Genomic DNA, 16,987 nt, shown 5'->3' with positions numbered 1-16,987 from the left:
TGCAGTATAATGGGAGCGCAGGCAACCCAGCGCGCCTCATAGGGGGGGGGGCTGCATATCGCTGCCGTGTCCTCTGCTCGGCGCTCTCCGGCTCCTTCGCCAACCCCTCTCCGGCGCATCACCCGTGCAGCCCATGCTCGGGCGCCCCCCTTCCCCACTGGATCCGTACCCTTCGACATGGATGTCCCGCCGTCCCTCGACCCGGAGGATTGCCGTCCGGTGGCGCAGTGAAGGAGGAGACGGAGCAGGGGAAGGGATCATGCCGGGACTGCTGATGGATTTAGGGAAAGCGCAAGTGACCATGCCGTGATCTTGCGCATCAAGGGCCGCCGTCACCCTGCCTTGCCCAGCGACCGTAGAAGAAATACGGGGTGGGGGGGGGGGAAGTCGAACCCGCGCGCAACCGGGGGGGGGGATTAAACCACTGTGCATTTTTGTCTTTTTTTCTTTCTTTTTTTTTTTAAACAACATGAAGATTACCTCCCATCATCTGATGATAAGCAGTCTCGTTTTCAGGTCCAACCTCAGGCTGATCCCGCTCCTGCTGCTGTTTCTCGGTTACACTCGCGGGATGCCGCACGTTTTGAGATTTGGTGAGAATCTACTCTGTCATACTCGATGTCATCTGTGTGGAGCGGCGTGCCATCCCGCTATCTCCAAAAGCGTATTTGTTGATCTTCTCTATGTGAGTCTTTATGGTGTTCCATCAGCGCTGCCTGGTCGCAGCACACAGTGATGGGTGGACCAGCCCCCCCCCTTTAAACCGGCGCCACAGGAACTTTTGAAAGAAAATCAACTGTAGCTTTAACCCGTATAGATGAAGACTCCGTGTCCTGTACGCAACAGTTCCGGGATATGCAGCTGATGAAGCTCGAGGGGGGGGGGGGGGGGGGGGGGGGGGGGGGGGGTACAGTGTCCTGTATCTCCACGGCCCTTTGAAACCCCGACACGTCCTCTGCAGTAAATGTTTACATGCAAACGTTACTCCCGGAGCGCGGATCGATAACTCTGATCCGTCACCAGGGCCAATCAATATGCCAGACACTTGCTTACTTACTTACTTTTTAAAAAAAATCCGTAATCCCCCTGAAGTGCCATACCCAGCGGGGGATTCCGGCGTCTTAATCATATGTTTTGATTTGCTGTTGAGTTGATGAAACACTCATAACTGTTACGTGCACCAACAGGAGCCTCGAAGTTCATTCGCCTCTTCCATCGAAGAACTATATGAATACTAGGCGTGGAGGACAAGAAGCATGGTTACAGCCAAATGTTGACCATTAGTTTGTGCAACAGCTGCCACTCCAGTGCATTGTCGCTTGTTTTTTTTAAATTGTGCAATTAATAACGTGATTGTTTTTCCTCTTGTGCATCGCGGTTCCATCTGCTGCGTAATTCGACGCCGTGTTGCAGGATGCGCCGCGATTTCGTTGCACGTGCGCGCGGGGGGGGGGGGGGGGGGGGGGGCATCTTTGGAGTGACAGGGGGGTAGGGGAGGTGGGGGGGGAGCCCCCTCCTCCTGACAGCGGATGTCATCAAGTGTTGACAACACATCCTCACAAAATTCCCCCGAGGGCGCCTGTTTAGGAGTCAGGCGGCGTCCGCGAGAGCCGCCGCTATGGCAACGGGATGTGCTTTTTTTTTTTCTCTCTCTCTCTCTCTCTCTCTCTCTCTTCCCGCTGCATCCATCCTCAGCATCCCGGCGACGAGCGATTTCCCGTCTCGCACGTTCCGTCTGATGACAGACGCCGGGGCGTCAATTCAGTCAATCGGGGGGGGGGGGGGCAAGGTCTCAACGTCCCTGCGTAATGGCATGTGACACCTCGAGTTCCCAAGCCTGCACGGCCAAGGAAAAAAAAAAAAAAAAGAAATAGGCTAATGACTGAATTCCTAGGGGAGAGAGAAAGGGGACAGTAATTGATCAAATTGTTCCAGGTACACACGCCTGCTCTGACATGGTGGGTGCTTGATTGACAAGGGACAAGGGATATGTATAAATGTGGTGGGAATATGTTGCTTGCCAAGTTGGATAATGCGGGGCATCGGCGTGATAGACTCAACCATGCGAGATAAAGGGGATTCAGGTCACTGAAATCTTTTGCTCTGAGGTAAAGCTCACGCTCGAGTTATTTATTTTTTTAAGTCTGTGTTTTGGTGGCGGTGATTTGACCCATGACAGGGCAGGAGTGGTTGGGGAAAGGCGCCTTGTCAGATGTCTTTCGGCACCACGGACGGTGACCCCGCTGCTTGGCGGCCTGCGTCGTTGAAAAGCTTTTCGTTTCGGACTTTGCGTGAAGCCCCTTGTCAGTCAGTCAAGCCTCCACTTCACCCCTCTATATATCCATTGTAAGACCGCTCTATTCCTTCCTTCTCTTTAGAAAAGAGGCTGCACTCGTCTGCCTGTGTCTGCTGGTAAATGGGCTGACAAAGCTTTAGATGAAGATGCAGCTCGGGTGATTCTATCAAAGAAAGTAAGGTGTGTGTGTGTGTGTGTGTGTGTGTGTGTGTGTGTGTGTGTGTGTGCGTGCTTTGGGGGAGAAAATGCAGAATTTGGCCCGGAGAGACAATCTGGAGCCCACTGGTCCTTTTCCAGAGCATCTCCCCGTCCTGCAGGATCGGATGTGCCCGATCAGCAGATGAACCCCAGCTGCTCCCGCATGCGTCCGGCCATATGAGGAGGTCAGCTCCCCTAGTGAGGCCTGTCTGTCCCCTCTCCTGCCCTAAGTTCCGTCCTAGCCCAGACAGGCAGGTTCCCATTGTACGACCACTGTTCCCCTGTCAGACCGAGACCTTTACACGAGCACTGTAGGCGCACCCTTTGTGTTCACAGCGCGGGCCTCACCGCGTAGAGCGACACGTGTCCGATAGAAGGGGGGGGAGAAACACAGGTGAACGGGCCACCAGCTGCAGGCAAATATGCTGAGCGAATTTCCAGGCGGAATTGAATGATTGTGTTCGGGCCTCCTCATTTATAAATCATACAGGTAATTCATTTACTTAGATGCTGAAATGGACCCCGGTGCAGCCCTTACAAGGTGTAATAAAATATGCTTGGGAGAGGATCCTCTTTTTAGAACTAGTTCTTCTCACCTACCTAGTGCGCTCAGTGAGTCTTTGTAGCTAAGGGGTCGAGAGACCAAAGTGTTTTCTGGGGGTTTGTTTTAGCCGCAAATCTGGTTTTCTTTCCACTTCCACTCTGGAGGTAGGATGAGGAAAAAGCTGTCAAGCGATATCCACTTTAAATATGAAATGAAATCTAACGGCTTAGTTCTGTACTTGCGACCTGAACCGTTTGGCTTACCTCATTTTTTCCCCCCTTTAAATATTAAGATAGGGACAGGGGACGTCACGAGAGATTGTTCTCGATGAAATGATGAATGAGCGTGCCTCAACTTTCTCACGTCATAGATTGTTGGACTTCAGTCAGGTGGAAAGTCATGATGATGTGAAAACTACAGGCTAAAATTGAAGAACCTCGTTTGACCTATCTCCGTGGAAACGGTGCCATATTTACATGTTCTTTTTTTAGCACCCCCCCCAACAAACCCTCAGTAAGAAATGACTCATCACATCCACCACCGCGTTCGAGTCGATCGAGTTTAACTTAGAGACGCGTCTTATTTGTTAAATGTCAATTTACACGTCAATTAAAAGGCGACAAATGTCAACAGTGAAACTGAGACAGTGTTTCATTTCTCATGTCCATAGTTGGTCCGCGGCGTGTGTGCGTGTGTGTGTGTGCGCGTGTGTGTGTGTGGTGTGTGTGTGTGTGTGTGTGTGTGTGTGTGTGTGTGTGTGTGTGTGTGTGTGTGTGTGTGTGTGTGTGTGTGTGTGTGTGTGTGTGTGTGTGTGTGTGTGTGTGTGTGTGTGTGTGTGTGTGTGTATATGTGTGTGTGTGTGTGTATGTGTGTGTGTGTGTGTGTGTTTGTGTGTGGGGCTGAGCGGCAACATTATCTCCACCATCTTCCGACAACATTGGCAGATGCAGCACGTCCCCCCGGCTGACAACTGCCGCCGAAAGCATTGTTGACTCAGAGATGTTTGTTTATTTCCTGCTCGTGTTTATGTTTTCCCAGTTCTGCCATGTCTGGGAATATTTATAACTAAAACACAACACTGTTTTTCATTTTCGAAAGGAAATCAAGTCTTTCTCTCCCCCCCCCCCCCTCCTCTGGCAAAAGACGTAATCCCCTGCCGCCGAAAGCCGAGTTCGTCTACTGTAGCTATACTTTCACTATGCTGTTTCAGGATGAAGGTCCTCTGTTGCGTTTCTAACATTCAACACTCTCTTTATCCCCTTAACCACTGCGGCCAAATTACAAGCTTGTCAAGAACGAGCAAGGGTAGAAGGGGCGAATTCAAGGGGAGTTTGTTGTAATTTGACTTTATTTGCCTTTGCTTTTCCTCCAGCCTGAATTATCAGCGTGCGCGGAGAGTTCAGTTTGGGTTTGCAGGAATTATGGTTAACACCCCGTGCCCTGGCCCACTGCCAGGCGTGTTCGCGACAAACACATTTGAACGGGCACAAAGCCGCTTAAAATATTCATGTGTCACTTGGCCTCGCCGTAGCTTATAGAAACATGAAACTATCTCTTCTCCGCTGGCAAATGATTTCCACGGTTTAAAAATACCCACTGTGGGTTTCAAGAACAAAGAGGGGATCTTGTCGTACATTAGCATGCGGCACCACACATGGGCTTGAAGCAGGGAACTATCTAGATGGATTTCTAAGACATGTTTACAGTCCTGAGTCTTTGAAGGTCTTGCTGCCATGCCTCAGTTACAAAAGGCTCAATGGTGATTAATTCAGTGTACAGATCTTCTTGTCATTTGGAAATGGGGAAAAAATAAATATCTGCGAGGTATGAAATTAGTTTTCCTGCTGTGCCGAGGAATCGGGTCAATTTTCTTGAGATTAACCCGCCACAATTGAAAAGATTATATACATTCAAGGGGGCCTTAGATGACTGACTTTGTTTTGCGGAGTAACCAGTTCGAGCATAAACTGCCTCTTCTCACAAACGGCAGGGTTTTCGAGTCCTGTTTTGCTTTTGCCTTGATTTCTGCACTGACGTTCTTCATTCACAGCCTATCAATTCTTGTCATTGCCACTCTGGGATTTTCCCTGGGTTTCAGAAGGGTTATAGGTTATGTGTGCAATTGTTCTTTGAAACTGTCCCCTGAGATGAACCCTGCAGCATGACTATAGCTGCCTGCAAGGTCAGAGCTGAAAGTGCGCACAAGAAATAGGTTTTGTTGTGTGTGTGTGTGTGTGTGTGTGTGTGTGTGTGTGTGTGTGTGTGTCCATCTTCTAACCAGAATGATCCTTCTCACAATCCCACCGAGGGAGATGGGGGGGGTGTGGATTTGAAGTCACCGAGAGGTGTAAGGAAAACACAAGTGTTTGTCAGGGGGAGAGAAAGCGTGAGCGAGAAGAAACACAGCGAGTGTTGAGGGCCGGCAGATACGGAGTAAAGATAGATTAGTTTGCCTCAGAGCGGTCCACTCGCAGCCCACTCTCAGTTGTGGTCTTTTATTACTGTTTTTTTGTGATGGCTTCTCTGAAGAGAGGCAGCGCGGACGGTCGAGTGTGCTGTGGAAATGTAGTGGGAGGCCAGGAGTCGTGCACCGCAGCTCCGAATAAATGTCAGCGGTGTGGCATTAGCAAGTGGAAAGTTTGCCCGAGACTACAGATTTTCAGCTTTTTTTCCTTGGAAGGAAAGGGAAAAAAAAAAAGATTAATAGCGCAGATAGCCTTGGGGGATCCAAACCCAAATGTGTATTTTTATCATAGCCTCTAATGAATCCGTCTATTATGTCTCATTACGTGTTTGGCTGTCTCCACTTCTTCCACTGGACTGTAGGATGGTGGGAATCAATAAAAATCAATATGTTTGCATAGCAAAGAGGAAACTGGCAGCGTAGCGGGTAACCACTGCCAAGTCCCGGGTGGCTGCCACTCTCTGTGTGTATCCATCACAGGTTACCATCTGTGTTAATGCAAACATGTACGCTAAGGGGGAAAGAAGTCTACTATAAAGAGGATGTCTAGGAGTGGATTATTAATGCGTTTTGCTGTGAATTAATGACGACTTTTAATCAGCCACAAGCTGCCGGGATCCTCTTTCGTGGTTTTGATGCAGACGTCTTAAGTGTTTGTCCGTCAAGTTTTATCCAAACTCGGTTGCCACTTGTTCAATTTACTCTCAGCGTGATACATTGCTCTCAGCTGGCTGCGCTTCCAGCGGTTTTGAAAAATCCACCTTCCGCCTTGCTGCAATATCGCGCCGCTCTCTGCGTTAGGTATGTGTGAGAGTAACATGTTTAACTTTGTGGGAGCTCACCTATTAAGCGATTGCTGTGCGGCAAACGCCTGTGGCGTCTCGTGGAAGCTGCTGACGGGCAGCTAGAGTAAATGTTTAATGTGTATTTGCTCTATGATTAATGCATGTAGGAGGGTCATTGATCGCCTTTTTGCAGGACGTGTTTGTTGCCAAAGGGCTCAGATTGTAAATATGCGTTTCACAATCTCATCCGTACGAGTTGTGTCTTTGGCGTGTCCCGTCCACAGATGCGGATGCCGAGCTGCACACAGACCGAGCGAGCGTTCTCGAAGGCACGTAGGCCGTAAACGAACGCATTGACGTCCAAACTACACGGGATTCAAGAAGTCAATCGATCGCAGAAAGCCCCCCCCCCCCGGCGGTGTTGGATATGATGTGAGGCGCCGATCAGGTTAGGATGCGGTGATTCGCCTTCATCCCCTGCCAGCTGAATAAAGAAGTGAGAGGAGGAGGAGGAGGAGGAGGAGGGGGAGTGACTGCACGGCTGAAAGAGAGAAAGCAGAACTCGGGGCCCCCATTGACAGCAAAGCCCGTCGGATGTGAGAGCGTTTCTCTGTCTGACACAAGGACACGTGGGGAAATGGGCTCTGGGGAAGGACGTATCGAGGCAGGCTTACTTAAAACCATGTTCTTTGAATCAGCATGACACTATTATCCACGATTCCACCAGGGCTATGCAAAAGCATCCCCCCGCGATGTTGAATTTCATTTTTTCTGTCCTTCCTTTCGTTTTGCTCGCGAGTGTTCGTGCGGCATGCATCCGCTAATCATCCCTCCAATCCTTTTTCGGTTATGAAGATATACTTGCAAAAGGGAAAGTGATCGGAGAGACGGCGTGTGGGAAAGGAAGGAACCGGTGCGTTTGTGTCAGATTTAGATTAAAGAAAGGGATAAAGATAAGACAGTAGAAATGTTCAACTCATTTTGGGAAACTTGCGTATTCTGTTGTCGGTCACTCCCAGTGAAAATGACACACTCCCCCCATTTGTTTGATATGACTCAACAACCGTCCCGTTATCCACACACACACACACACACACACGCACGCACGCACACGCACGCACACTGGACTGGAACCGGCCTGGATTGATTTCCCATCTTGCACTTGTCTGTTTTTAAGATTTTTTGCGAGGAGACGTAATGAAGCTAATCGCCTCCGTTTCCCCCCGTGCGCGGGCGATGAGATATGCCCGCCCCCCCGGCCAGCGCTTTTCTGAACATGACAAAAGACTCTGAATTTCCTACTCAACAGGGCGTGGACGATTGTGAGAAATGGCGAAATAAGCAGGAGACTGCCGATCAGGAGAAAGATTGGTACACGACTCTTCACCTCCTGTGCCTTTTTTTTTTTACCCCTTATCCTCAATAGATATTCTCTTGTCTATCGAAAAAAGAAATGAACATTCGTATTTTGTGGAACCTCACTATTCAGTAATTTCTTTTTTTTGTTGTTTTGTATCGTCTTGCTCCTGGCTATTTCCCGTCGCTAAAGTCGGCATGCAAGCTCTCTTTCATTTATTTCTCTCTCTCTCTCTCTCTCTGCTGCGGTTGCCTCCTGTGAGGCGTTTGTTGAGCAGCCGGGAATAATTGACACACCTTTTGCCGCAAAGTGCAGAATATTGACTCGTACCTGTGGCTCTGATTATCAGCTAGCTCGTGCGTACAGCAGTGGGTAATGGGACGCTGATGAACCCAAGGGGGGGGGGGGTTGCAGGTGTCTGTTCAGGTCTAATGGGTCATCCATTCAGACGTTTAATTGAGTGTCTTTTATCTGCCTCCAGTGACCTCCTTTATTCTCCATTTTCTCCCTCTTCGTTTTCCCCCCCATCTACCAACTCTCCCCATTTTTTGGGTTGTCTGACAGCGCACACACCCATCTGCCATCTGCGTAATACCTACGGCTTACCCCTCCACCTACCTCCACAATCATGACGCGTCTGACGGTCTGCGATGAGGCAGTGCGACGACGGCGAGGTGCGCCTTCAGCATCGCATCAATGCTGCATCCAGCAAATTAATTTGTCTGCCCCCCCCCCCATTTCTTTGCCTTTGTCATTGGCTGTCCTTCGTCTCGGCATCGTCCTTGTCTCCCTTTGGCTCTCAGCTAGTTTCCAGTGCCTTCCCCTCCACTTTGTTCCCCTCTCACTATCATCAAGCCTGGTCTCAGTGTCCTTGGTACGATTCCTTGTTTGAGATACACATTGTAAGGTCTTTTATCACTGACTTACTTAAGAATGTATCTCACATATATAGGGGGCGTGGTAAGGGGTCTGTACAACGCTCAATTGTCTGAAGGCTTGTCCTTATATTGCCTTCTTTGTAGTCTTCAATATCCTTTTCAAGGCAGAAATGGACCATAGAGATACTGCAGTGAAATAATTCTCATTTATGTGCCTTGAAAACCACTAACAGTGACTCTCCTACTGATAGTAATTCAATTTGTGTGTGTTAAAATGTTATAGCCCAATGCCGTTTATATATTTATATTTTACTTCATACGTTTTTAGCATATTCAAATTAGGGTTTACCAGTGTCCCATCTAAAAATATTAATTGTCCTTTGTGCAAGGATCTCTATATTTATGAAGATTAAAAATTATTATCAGATTACCAAAAAAAATCAGTAAAAAATCCTGTAAAATATCTTCTTCTTTTCTTCTTCTCCTCCTCTCTATCACCCTAAAAAAAACAAAAAAACCCCAGCTGTGAGCATTAAAGATCCGCCTCCTGAATTAATTCTTGACCTTTGGTTCTGACAGCAGATAACATCTGCCCTTCTACAAGAAGGAAAGTCTAATTTTACAGCCATTTTGTCCAAAAATTACAATAGGGAAAGTGTAATACAGGCTCTTATTGATGAGTGGGAGAACACCAAGAATTACAATGGGAGCAGAGAGGCGAGTAAAGAGGATGACGGGAGTCTCAGATAATTTGCTGTGACCTAATTGCAACATTACGAATTGAACGTCCCCTTTTAGCTCTACACCAAGGTCGGCTGAGTATGAGACATGTTAGATGAGTGTGTTTTTTTTCATTCTGCCCTCACATTCTTCTCGAATGCCTGAAATGTAAATATTCAGAGATGGTGCAGACAGTGCGATGAAAGTTTCAGCCACCCGATTTTTTGGGCAAGTACGATGAGAGGCAGTCAGAAAAAGCCTCCTGCATAACTTTCAGAGAGTTTGTTTTAAGACTTGAAGATTACTGTTAGTCAGGTTCTCATCCATATTTATTTTGGTGAGCAATACAGCCCGAGGGGCCGCGGTGTCCGGGGACCGGCTCGCTGGAGACAACCGGCCCCATCCCGCCCCGTACTTTCTCGGCAGCGGCGCCGTAAATGGTAATAATGCTGCTGAAAGTGTTTCATCCCAACGAGGCGATTGCTTATAAAACGGAGATGCACACATGCACAACAGTGTTCCCGAGGCTGGACTTCTGCCTCTCTGAGCCTGCGGTGGATAATTAGCATCTCTCACACGTGCTTAGGCTTGATTAAAACTCAGTTTGCAGAGAGCGGTGCTGTGAGGTCGCCATCTGTCACCTGCCGAGGCCACCACGAGATGTACTCTAGTCGGAGGGAGCGCGGAAGATGGTGTGTGTGTGTGTGTGTGTGTGTGTGTGCGGCGGTATGATAAAGCAGAGGAAATATGGGGCATAGACAGAGAAATGGCAGCGATGGGTGAGGCATAAAGCATTAGGAAGCATTCTGTTCGGTAAGCGGCGCCTCTGCCTCCCCATGGCCTGTATATCAGAGCTAAATCACCCCTTCTCTGCAGTCTCTGACTACAGATTTGGGATTTGTCTTATTTACTTGAACTTTATATCCTCGCGACAGCAGTTCTGGGAATACGCAATGTTTATACTTTGGAAGTCAGATAGGAAAGTGTGAGAGCATCAAAGGATCATAAAACCTACAGTGTGTGAAAGGCACAGTATTTATTTATTTTTTTTATCACAAACTGCATGTGCATCTAGTATTTGTTTCCTCCTCAGATGTAATGTTTTCATTCCCCATCATATCTCCACGGTGCATATTTGTTTTGTTGATGGCAAACCTATTGAGGACATGTACATAGGATTCTCCCTGCGAATTTCTGTGCTAGTAGTTATATGTGCTCCACTCGATAGGCAGGTTTGCCTCCATTTTACAGAATGATGATGTTTGTACGCACCACGTTTCCATTGTCATATCCTCAACCAGAATTTTCCGGGAAGGTGGAAGGGACGCATTCAAAAGAAAACGCCATAATTCTCGGCTTTGGTATACTGACAGTTAAAGTCGGGGGGCGGGGGATTTTCAAAGTGACCCGCAGAGAAGCAGCATAAAGACAATTGCAAACTCTTTGCCTGCACCGAGTGAAAAGATTTATCGAAGCCTGACTGCTCCTCAGCAGCGCCTGAGGAAGAGCTGCTCACCTCTCTTGCATGTTATATTACAGGCACTATAAAGGCTCTCTCCTGCTCTGTGCGCTTCTGCTGATTTGTGCACATCAGAAGCTTTTCTTTTTTTTTTTTTCTTTTTTACTTTTTGCAAGCCAAGAGTTTACAAAGGGGTTTTTTTTATGCTGGTGCTCTATACCTGGAAAGTAACGTGAAGTGATTTGTACTGACTGTAGCATGAATCATACGTTCCATCTGTCACCTCCACTAGCGAGAAAATATGTGATTGATTTAATGGATTTTTTTCCCCTTCTTATTTATATCATACCAGATGTTTGTTTTTTTATTTGTCTGTTTTTATTTTTGGACTGTTTGTTAGACAAATAAAACTATTTAAGGACGTTATACCCATGGGCAATATAATGATTCTATTTTGGGGTGTTTCATAGACCAAACCATTAATCAGTCAACTACAAAAGAAAATAGCTGCCATATTAAACTGACTGATCTCAGGATGCAGCCAGTAATAGAATTCCATTTGTTTGAATGAAATATTGATTGAATAATTTCTGGTAATGAAATACTCTGTGCACTTTGGCTTCTCCCTGCGTGTGTGAGTGTGTGCGTGTACTGACACTACGAAACATGCACGTGTGCCTCGCACTGTTTCTCTGAGGAAACAGACGGATCTATACTGATGTGTAACCACGATCATATGAAATCCCCCAGTAAAATAGTGCATTTTAATTTGTCACATCGTCATAGCAAAAACTTGAGGAACAGCACATTATCTCTGTACAGTGTGCGTGCATGTCTGTTTAATTTAATCGACATACCTCGTATTAATACTTCTACGTATTTTCGTGTGTTTCTTCTATGAAGTGTAAATGTGTGTGTGTGTGTCTGTGTGTGTGGGCGGGCGTGTTTGTGTGCATTTCTATCCTGGTGCTTATACATCCTATTTTCACAGTAGTTGGTATTTTCCTTTTTCAGCCGCATTCACAATTCGAGAGCAGTTGGAGAGGGTTGGGGAAACTGCGAGCAGACCGGAGCCATCGGAGACTTCAGCGATTCGAGGCCCGTGGAAGTGTACTCACACAGTTTGGCACAATTAGCAGCAAAAAGGGGTCCCCGCTTGACAAATTAGCACACAAAATGTCAGTCGGCGGTTTAGCACATCCACAATGAGCCCCCTCGCAAATTAGCACATATTTTGAGGAGGGAGCTGGCACGTTATTATGAATAGAGAGAGCAGAGCAAATTCGCACATCTGTTGCCAGTGCAAAGAATTAATACATGTTATATGATCACTGGTTTCCTATACTTGGAGCTGGGTCAGGGATGAGGGCGGTGGCACACATTTCTAATTGAAGACTGTCTCCGTTTGTGTTTGTTTGGGCGCGTTCCTTATAAGAGATTGATGAGATTGATCTTTTGGCTATGGTTAGAGCTAATTATTACCCTGAGTGCAACTGAACCGAGGTGTCTTTGGATGCCGCAGGGCGTACGTGGGCTTTAAATTCTCACGTCACTCACATTTCCCCCCAGACTCAGTTGTTTCTTCTTAACCCGACAGGTTTGTTTAGGCTCAATCTCCTCAGTGCGCGATCGTGTGCGTTTCCTCACACTGTGGCTGTTTCAAGTGTGTGAGTCAGCCCGGGGCTTAGCGTCCAGCGGTGGCAGGTGACAGTCCAGTCCAGTGTCAAGAGGCTTTAGGGTGACAAAAGTCATTCTATTCTGGAGCGAAATGCCAGCAACGAGCCAAACAAGTCAGATAACGGCAAACTAAACTCTTGTTCACATAAGCTGCTTTCACTTTCCATAACTCCAAACACGGTGGTTGATGAAGTCATTGATTTATTGCAGAGTCACTGGATTTATGGACTTTTTTTTCTTTCTCATAGGAAGTAAATACTGTCGCCAATGTCCCTTTAATTTAATTTAAACTAAATCTACTGGATTCAACCAAGGATGTTCTAAGTGTGTTGTCTTAGAAAATGAAGGAGCCTCTGTTTCTCTGTTTCGCTCTGTTTCTAGTACTTTCCTTATCTTGATCTTACAAAAAACAATAATCTGTAAGATACTATCTCTGAGCCAATGCCCGAGGAGATATAGCTGCATTGCTGCATTCGTAGTGTTGTGTGTCACCTCTGATACAAGCGGTATAAAGGCAGCGTGTGTCTCTGCCCATGAATGTAGAATAAAATAGAACAGAATGTCACTTGTCAAATGAAGAAATGTCTATAAAGAATGAAGTCATACCACGCAGTGCATCTCTCCAAATAGCTCGGATGATGGCCTGTTTGTGTGATGTCACAGCGCTGGCGAGCGTAGTGCGCCGTTGATGTGTCCCGTGCCCTCGTCAGATTTCCAGGGATCGTCGGGTGTGGCGGGGAGTTGGCCCTTGTGCAGCGTAGGAAGGTCAGTTTACCGCAAGGGGAGCTTCAGATTAATGACCAGCGGCGGCATCTCTCCGCAGGCCTTCATGCATCATGTCCCATTCACTGCCAAACGTGTCATGGGAGCGCCCCCACTGAGAATTTCTGGGATATTTAAGGAGCTGGCTCCGAGCACTGATCCTCACCGATGAAAGACGGAGGGAGACAGAAGCAGGCCAGGGGGTTGGGGGCGTGGTGGGTGGAGGTCCTATAGCCTCAATGCACAGGACTTCATGTGCATACCTGAGCTACCTGCCCAAGCGACAAGTTAGCTCGCCGGTTGCCATGGCAGCCACCCCCCGAATAGCCCACCGCCATCCTGCTAGTCATTAGTCACAGAGACAAATCAGCTGTCCAGATTCCAAAACTGACGGTGCCTCTCATAGCCATAGCATTGATGCATGAGTCGCCATGGCAACATGTGTGACTCCCATCTCCCATTGTACAAGAGCGTCCGTTAGCAAGTAGTTTCATTCATAGTTCTTTTAATAGTAAATGATCCTCCCAGTCGTTAGTTACAGTAGACTGAAGTAACACAAATCTAGAACATATTTTACCAAAAGATATACATATCTTCTATATCTGTACTTTATTGTTAAGGTTTGTCCATAACTATTAATGTCCTATTAGTTGTGTGCTACACTTGTGTACCAATAGGAAGATTTGCCCTGATTCTACAGAATCTGTTGTTTGTATGAATCACATTTCCATCATTATATCCTCAGTATTGGGAACCGGAATTTCATTGAGGGTAGAAAGGATGCTTTAAAAATACAAAAAACTCAGCTTTGGTAACTGGCAGTTAAATTGGGATTTGGGAAAAGGATTTGCACAGTGCATCCTATATTATGTGTGACCTTCAGAAGCAGTCGTTCTCTGTTTGCTGCAAACTCATTTCCAATTGACTTAATTTCTGTCAGAAACCAAGTTACTGTTTTTATGTTCAAACCAAAATGATTAACTCTGAGCAAACATTAAAAGAGAATAAAATTTACATAGAGGAGACACTCTCCCACGCTACACTTCCATTTCGACTTTATGCTCAGTCTCTCCCCCCCCCCCCCCCCCCCCTCTCTCTCTATCTCTTTCTCACACACACACAGGCCTGTTTTCTCGTCAGGGTGATTATCCAGCTCATAACTCACTTAGAGCTTTCATTTGCACCATAATTCACACCAGTCCCAATGATGGCAGCTCCATAATTCACACACACGCTGATTATCTCAGCTGTAACTCACACACCTGCAGTCGGACGGACTATAACTGCAAGTGGCGAGAGGAGGACGGATGATACAAGATGCCGCGTTATTGGACTTTGAGCAAGCTAAATGTACATTACATCCCAATCTTTTAAAAAGTGTGTGCACAGCGATACAGAAAGTCCAGTTTTTGGAAGAAATGTCTGACTCGACATTCAGTGTAAACAATATTGAAGCTCTGTTCTCTAAAAAAAACATAAACCATATTTCCCATTTCATTTTGTATGCGCGATCATATTCCAAGGCAATTCAATGCTTGAAATATCCCCCGAGACACTTAATGCAATGTTTTTTGCCTCCTCTGTGTTTTCTAAGATATACAGTCTCTTTAAAACCGGCGTGTCCAAGCCACACAGTGCGCCAAAGAAATCCAATGAACGTAACTTAATATCCCCAATGCTCTGTGCTCTATTTTCAGACTCCTTGGTTGAGCCGCGGTCGTCTGCTCCCTCGGGGAAATAAGTACAATGATGATTTATTATGCCACGACTGACGTGATTCCTATCATCTTTAATGGTGATTCTGAGGTGTTCATTCTTTTGAAGATGAATGTGCCATTTCAATGCAATGAAAAGCCATGAATAGCGAGGTGGCTGTTGTATGGCAGGAGGACGAACACATTGTCGGAGCTCACTCAAACGTTGTAGTGAAAAACAAAACATGTACTTCAGTGCCTTGTCCTCAGCTCTCATCTTTCAGTATGTGTGTGTGTATCAAGTGGCAGCCCTCCGTGACGTCACCCATTGGTTGTGCGAACTTTAAAGCCCAATCTTGGTTTTTTGGAACTAGAATTGGGAGCGGGGGGTGGGTCTGCCTGAGAGCTCGTCCACCCCTCACCCAACTGCGACCATGACGTCACTACCTGTCAATCGCGCTGTATCTAGGGCTGCAACTACCGATTAATCTGTCGATTATTTTCCCGATTAATCGATTAGTTGTTTGGTCCATAAAATGTCAGAATTTTTTTGAAAAATGCCGATCGTGTTTCCCAAAACCCAAATGATGTTTTGTTTTGTCCACACACCTAATATATTTAGTTTACTGTCTCAGAGAAGCAAAGTAACCGGAAATTTTTTACATTTTGACTTTTGACTTTTTTTCCCATAAAAACTACTTGAACCAATTAATCGATTATTGAAATAGTTGCCGATTAGTTTAGTAGTCGATTACTAAGTGATTCATCGATTAACTGTTGCCGCTATAGCTGTATCCATGCCCCAATGCATACCGCGCTTTATGGTCGATTTTACTCTAAATGAGAAATTACAAAATGATGATATACTGAAGAAGACTTGAAACTAGCGAGTGAGACCATAAACTCCTCAGGAAAATGTTCAGTGACGTGACAAATCAAGTAAGAAGTAGAGAAGTAGATTTTCTCTCAGGCTAGAAACAACTAGTAGAGTCGCCCCCCTGCTGGTCATTCCAGAGAATACAGGCTGCAGGCACTTGACTACAAGTGACTACATCCATTTTTATATACAGTGTATGGTGTGTGACGTATATGTATAGGAAAAACCTTACAATAAAGACAGTAAGGACAACACACTGTACGACTGTCGCATGGTGACAGTGATGAAGCTCACCTCCCTAAGTTAATGACACCTTCTTTGCCCTCCTGTTCTCCCTTTCTATCATTCCCTGCTGCTATTTATAGCTGCTGTGTCTATTAACTGCAGAGGCGTCTCTCTTTCTCTTTCTTTCTCCACTCTCTCTCTCTGTCTTCTCCTCCTTCGCTCTCACGTCCCACTCGTTTTCTGTAATTGAATCAATAAACAGGCTTTAAAAGTTTCCCTTTTTTTTTTTTGGTGGATTTCAAACGGACTCTCTGTCCTCCGAGAGGGGTGGGTACGGCGGACGGACTCCTGAACCCCTCATCCTTTCTCCGAGAGTGTTTTCTCAGAGCAGCTCTCACAACCCCCACTTTCATCTTTTTTCTCTCTTTCCCCTCCTCTCATCCACTCTCTTTTAAGTTTGATTTCTGTAAAGCTTTCTCAGGATTTAGTCCATCCTCAAAGGTGGACGAGCTGTTGGAGCGTAGCTTTGATTTTTTTTGGGGGGGTTATGTTTATTTGGAAAGTTGAGACTCTACAGCTGTTTCAGCTGTAGAGTCAAGCAAAAATTATATTTTGTGACATACTCTGACATATTGTGCAACCTACAACATGGCTTCTCTTCATTCTAATGATGGATGTGTAAAAATACTCTGACATATTGTGCAACCTACAACATGGCTTCTCTTCATTCTAATGATGGATGTGTAAAAATACACTGACCCTATTTACTGCCATGTAAATTAGATGAAACAAAAATACATACACTTTATGAAATAAAAAAGGCACAACATTGCAACTGCAATGTGTTATGTACATTGGAATCAAAATTACTGACATGCATTCCTGTTGATTGTCGGATAAATTCTCTATGTCGTGACAAAATCTTGAAATGAGATGCATTTGTCGTGGGTCATTTCAAACAGTGGCTTCCTCTGTTTTAGGATTCATAGGAGCGTCGACGGACCATCTGGAGCGCTAAACCTTTTAGTCTATCTCAAAATGACGGACGGGT

At 46.1% G+C, this 16,987-nt stretch overlaps 1 protein-coding gene across 2 annotated transcripts in view; it reads left to right on the top strand.

The window, feature by feature from the left end:
• The first annotated feature begins 435 nt into the window (after positions 1-435).
• The window catches only part of LOC118290421 (glutamate receptor ionotropic, kainate 2-like), a 56,271-nt gene continuing 39,719 nt past the window's right edge, over positions 436-16,987 (top strand). For both annotated transcript variants that reach the window (XM_035618094.2, XM_035618093.2), the window contains exon 1: positions 436-593. In XM_035618094.2, the coding sequence (XP_035473987.1) occupies positions 470-593 (124 nt within the window). In that variant the 5' untranslated portion in view covers positions 436-469. The remainder of the gene's footprint in view (positions 594-16,987) is intronic.

The sequence above is a fragment of the Scophthalmus maximus genome, chromosome 18 (assembly GCF_022379125.1).
Source record: "Scophthalmus maximus strain ysfricsl-2021 chromosome 18, ASM2237912v1, whole genome shotgun sequence".
NCBI classification, from domain to species: domain Eukaryota; kingdom Metazoa; phylum Chordata; class Actinopteri; order Pleuronectiformes; family Scophthalmidae; genus Scophthalmus; species Scophthalmus maximus.
Note: the sequence above shows the minus strand (reverse complement) of the source record. Positions and strands in the feature narration are given on the sequence as shown.